The sequence below is a fragment of the Rhincodon typus genome, chromosome 1 (assembly GCF_021869965.1).
Source record: "Rhincodon typus isolate 14 chromosome 1, sRhiTyp1.1, whole genome shotgun sequence".
Taxonomy (NCBI): domain Eukaryota; kingdom Metazoa; phylum Chordata; class Chondrichthyes; order Orectolobiformes; family Rhincodontidae; genus Rhincodon; species Rhincodon typus.
Window position 1 is genome coordinate 79029794 of NC_063332.1, and position 5460 is coordinate 79035253.

At 39.9% G+C, this 5460-nt stretch overlaps 1 protein-coding gene across 1 annotated transcript in view; it reads right to left on the reverse strand.

Moving 5' to 3' along the window:
• The window catches only part of LOC109921826 (tyrosine-protein kinase Tec-like), an 86523-nt gene that overhangs the window by 49456 nt on the left and 31607 nt on the right, over positions 1 to 5460 (reverse strand). The window contains exons 2-3 of the mRNA XM_048599947.1: positions 3226 to 3406; positions 316 to 353 (exon numbers count right to left, since the gene is read on the reverse strand). Coding sequence (XP_048455904.1) covers positions 316 to 353; positions 3226 to 3406 — 219 coding nt within the window. The remainder of the gene's footprint in view (positions 1 to 315; positions 354 to 3225; positions 3407 to 5460) is intronic.

Below are 5460 nucleotides of genomic sequence, written 5' to 3' on the forward strand. Positions count from 1 at the left end.
ATGCTGCTTGGCCTGCTGTGTTCATCCAGCTCTACACCTTGTTATCTCACTTTTTCAGGTACCCCACTTTTGAGTTTCAGTAAATATTGTCACTTCTGCAAGAAAAATACGATAATACCTGAACGTAGGTCAGCCTGCAAGAGATACTGGAACACTTTTGTTCAATTATAGCAAATGACTAATGAACTGATAGATAGCTTTCATTACTGAAGGTATTAGTAATATTGTTCAGACTTTGAAATAAACCATTAATAGAGCAGTGAATATTACAGTAAATTAATTGCAAACTTGATTATTATTTTTATAATATCTTACCACATCATCTGGTGTTGGAGGAAGTGGCTTTCGAGTAACTAAAAAGTAAAAAAAATTCAAAAAAGACATTACAGCAACCTCCAGAAATTTATAAAAAGCTGACTGAGAAACATATTTGTTTTAAGTGATGCATGTTAACACAGACAGGCATTTACAGCAAGCCAGCCAATACACTACATTGCTCTCAACAACCTCCTTTCATAAGGAAAACCAAAAAATGTGCATGCATCATTTGCAGTTCCAAGTTACATAAAATACTCAGGGATCTTGTGAAACAGTGGTAGTATCTCTACTCCTAAGCTAGAAGGCTTCAGTTCAAGTCCTTATCACTCAGCAATGAAACAGTGCGAATACAACAGAGTGCTGACATTTTACTGATCATGGAAGTTAGGTGAGGAAAGGAAAAGGTGTCCCTTTGCTTAACTTTTTATACTCTTTCATCCTCTATAAATTTGTTCTTGCTTTATTATGGAGAAAGAAGTGAGCTGTTTGGCAAGTATCTGTTAAGTAGTTCAGGTCTACATCATTAAGTTTTAAAACTGTATTCACTCATGGGGTATGGGCTTTGGTGGCTGTCCAGCATTTATTGCCCATCCCTACTTACTCCTAGTTCAGTTATTGCAAGTAGGCAGGAATAAGGAGTACTCAGATCAGCCATGGTCTAACTAGAGGGTAGAACAGGCTCAGGAAGGTCAGTGCCCTACTGTTGCTTCCAATTCATATGCCCATAATGGTACCCTTGCCTTGGTCATTAGCTATTCCTTACTCATTGCTCATTTCTAGCTTATTGTTCTTCTTCAGGGATTGTTATGCCTTTGACAAGCATTGTTGCCTGCGGTAACTGTTCTTGCTGATCTCTATGTTGTTAGTTACCTAGTGGGCCTTCTGAAATTGATGGTCATTGTATCTGTGCAGGTGGTGAGACCACACCTTCCTGTTCTCCTGCTTGCAGTAAGGAATATTGTCTCTAGTTGGATGTATATATCAATACAGCAGACAATATACTTGGTTGCTCATATTTATTCCAAATAGTCAAGGAAATAACTGCCCTACACAGGTCTCATCTGGGCTGACATTTGAGCAGAATCTTGAATGTTTGCACTCTGATTCCCTCTCCAATGCTTAACTCTGGCGATGACTTAACAGTTTTCTCAAAGTGATATTTGGCAATCTGTTGTTTCACATTGATTGTTTCATTCAAAATTATAAAAACAGGTGGGTGTGGCAAGACACTGATCTTGGAATGGGACAACTTTGCATGCCTTCAGTGGATGCACTTTTCCACTCAGGTGGACTCTCTCAGGTTGTCACACAAGATTTTGCTTATAATCTGCAATTGCTTCTTCCGCTGTGTCTTTGTATGCAGAGATGAGCAGATCATCCACAATAGCTTTCATCCTGACCGTGATGTGTTTATACCTAATAGTCATAGAGAACGGAAACAATGACACTGACCAGACATCCCAGTCTGACCTAACAAAGATATGTGTCCTATCGATAGGACAGACAGATGGGCAAAGAGGCATGATGCTTTGTTAGTAAGAAATGAAATTAAATTGGCAGCAAGAAGCGAAATAAGATCAGAAGGTGTAGAATCTGTGAGGGTAGAGTTGCGGAACCATAAAGACAAAAACACCCTGATGGGAATTATGTACAGACCTCCTGGCAGTAGTCAGGATGTGGGGCAGAAAATAAATCAGGCGATAGAAAAAGCATGTAAGAAAAACACGATTGCAATAATCAAGAAAAGAAATTTGTGGAATGTCTACAAGATGGTTTTTTGGAGCAGCTGTGATCAGCCTACTAGGGAACAGGCTATTCTAGATTTGGTGATGTGTAATAAGGCAGACTTGATTGGGGAGCTGAAGGTGAAAATTTGAGATAATGTACTTTGTTAGGAAGAAAGGAGGTGTAGACTATTTTCTAAACAGGGAAAGACTTTGGAAATCTGAAACGCAAAGGGACTTGGGAGTTCTAGTTCAGGATTCTCTTAAGGTTAACAAGCAGGTTCAATTGGCAGTTAGAAAGGCAAATGCAAGTTAGGCTCATTTCAAGAGGGCTAGAATACAAGAGGAGAAATGTACTGTTGAGGCTATATAATGCTCTGGTCAAATTGCATTTGGAATCATACGTGCAGACTTGAGCCCTACATCTAAAGAAGGATATGCTGGCCTTGGAGTGGGTCCAGAGAAGGCTTACAAGAATGGTTGATGCCTTGTCATACGAAGGGAGGTTTAGGACTCTGGGTCTGTAATCAATGGAATAGAGAAGGAAGAGGGAGGATCTGATTGAAACTTATAGAATACGGAGAGGCCTGGATAGACTGGACATAGAGAAGATGTTTCCACTAGTAGGAGAGACTAGGATGCGAGGGCACAGCGTCAGAGTGAAGGGATGACCCTTTAGAACGGAGATAAGGAGGAATTTCTTCAGCCAGAGGGTGGTGAATTTGTGAAACTCATCGTCAGGATTTTGATTAGTAAGGGGATCAAAGTTTAGGGGGAGAAAGCAGAAAAATGGCCTGAGAAACTGCCTGAGATAGTAGGGACTGCAGATGCTGGAGAATCTGAGATAACAAGGTGTAGAGCTGGATGAACACAGCAGGCCAAGCAGCATCATAGGCGCAGGAAGGCTGACATTTCGGGCCTGGATCATGAATCATCAATGGGTGTTGCAGCCCAACCAGTTTCTGTCCACTTAACCTGAGTTTTTTCAGCAATATTGGCCCCAACCCAACAGTCTTAATGATTGCTGTAAACTAAGAACCCGTTCTACTAGAATGTTCTCACCCTTCCATTCCCCCCCGCCACCCCCGACAAAACCGAACCTGCTTCTGCAGCAAGTTAAGTTCATGATAATCCTCTGAAAAACAATGCTTCAGTTGTCAGAAACAAGAAATGCAATACTTACTATCTCCAAAGAGGTTATATTCTTCACAGCCTGGAGCAAGTTTGTCTGCTTGTCTACAGCATTGCCATACTCCTTCTGCCCAGAATTTTGGATGATATTTTGGTATTATTAACTCATTATTTCTTATTTCTAATTTTAAAAAGACAAACAGGCAGAAGTTAATTTTAAAGAATGATAATTGCTGACTCAAATCACAAGCTCAGTTGAGGAAAACAACTTCTAAATTGAAAACAGTCTGATCTTCTTATCACAGTCTAATGCTCCACAATAGATTAATCATGCATTCAGTCTGCTTCAAGAGCAATTTCTTTAAAATTGTAAATTGAAATGGAAAACATGAGCATGTTAGCAAAGTTACCAATTAAATGAACAAAGTATATCATCTTTGTGAATCATAGAATTCCTACGGTGTGGAAGCAAGCAATTCGATCCAGAGTCCACACTGACTCTCTAATGAGCATCCCACCTAATCCACTTAACCTGCACATTCCTGGACACCATGAGCAATTTAGCATGGCCAATCCACCTAACCTGCACATCTTTGGACTGTGGGAGGAAACCCACGCAAACACACAAAGTGTGCAAAGTACACACAGACAGTTGCCCACCCGGGTCCCCGGCCCTGTGAAGCAGTGATGCTAAGCACTGAGCCAACCTGCCTCAGTGAACGCTATTGTTTCTAAATAATTTTAGTTTGTTTCTGCAATTCCATTAATTTCTAAAATTTGAGTAAATGTGAGTTATTGATTGCTAATAAGTTTGAATTAGCATGAATCCAACTGCATGAAGCAGCAAAATCAGTATCTACAATTACAGAGGCATCTGGATATTGTTGGTAATCATATTACAATGTTAATTAATCACACCATCTAATTCAATAACTATAAATTGTTTATCCATTGTCTAAGATCTATGGTTAAAGTAATAATTTCTGATGTCCAAATCTTGCACAATTCAATACAAATTGAACTCATATTGCCAGAATTTATGTAGGTCAGTGACAGGAAGGCCACTAATATTAAATGTATATCGCCACTTTCCTCAGCAACCCATACAGGTTATAATTGGGTATTTGAGACTTGCATATTTTTATCAGAGCCATTATCATGGGTCTTCACACTGAAAATCAACAAATCCAAAATTCAACTGCAAATAAACAGTATGGAACAGTACAAGACCTTTCAGATAATCAAGACTGCCTTTCACAGACTATATTGCAACAGTAAATATAAAGTTGTTACAGTTCCAGAGGACCACAGGACTGTTCTCTCATTAAAAAGAAACAGAGAGACGACTGGTGGTTTAACCTGATGGTCACCACGCCTCAGGCAAGAGGCGAGTTTGAGTACGTGGGACCTTCATGGTAACTTCAGCTGGTGTGAGAATTGAACCAGAGCTCTTGGAATCACTTTGCACCACAAACCAAGGATCTAACCAACTAACATAATCAACCACCATTTTGTTACAATTTTATGAATGACACTACTCAATATAATTAACCTGCTCAGGAAAAATTCTGTGAAGACTCTTATTAGTCAAGTTATAACTGAGTGAAGAAGAAGAATGAAAAAAGATTTCTGAATTCTTCAGTGGTTAAATACATTCTACTCAGTGGCACTGAAGCAAAAGACATCAGGTCTCTTCTCTAGCCTGCTGAAGTAACACAAGTACAATTATTGATTTGAGTGCTTGAGACGAAGCTATCCAACAAGGTGCAAGAACAGGAATCACAACCAAGATTTTTGCTTCCCATCATTAGTTTGTAACCCCTCTGAATGTCCTGTGGGCAACTTGTATGACTGGAATCAGACTTAGTTAGAATCAAAAGTCACAAGTCACAGAAGAGGTCCTTCAGCCCACGGAGTTTGCATAAAAATCTACATTTACTTCTGAGTCTACACACATCCCATTTTCCAGCACTTGACCCATAGCCTCGATTGTTGTGACATTTCAAGTGATCATCCAAGTACTTTTTAAAGATTGTGGAGTTCCCGCCTAGGCAGTGCATTCCAGACTCCCACCACCATCTGGGTAAAATCTTTTTCCTCAAATCCCCTCTAAACCTCCTACCTTTCATGTTAAAGGTATGTCCCCTGTTATCTGGCCCTTCGGCTAAGGAGAACAGTTGCTTTCTATCCACCCTATCTGTGCCCCTCATAAATGTATACAACTCAGTCAGGTCCCCTCTCTGCCTTCCCTGCTCCAAAGAAAACAACTCAAGTTTAATCTGCCTCT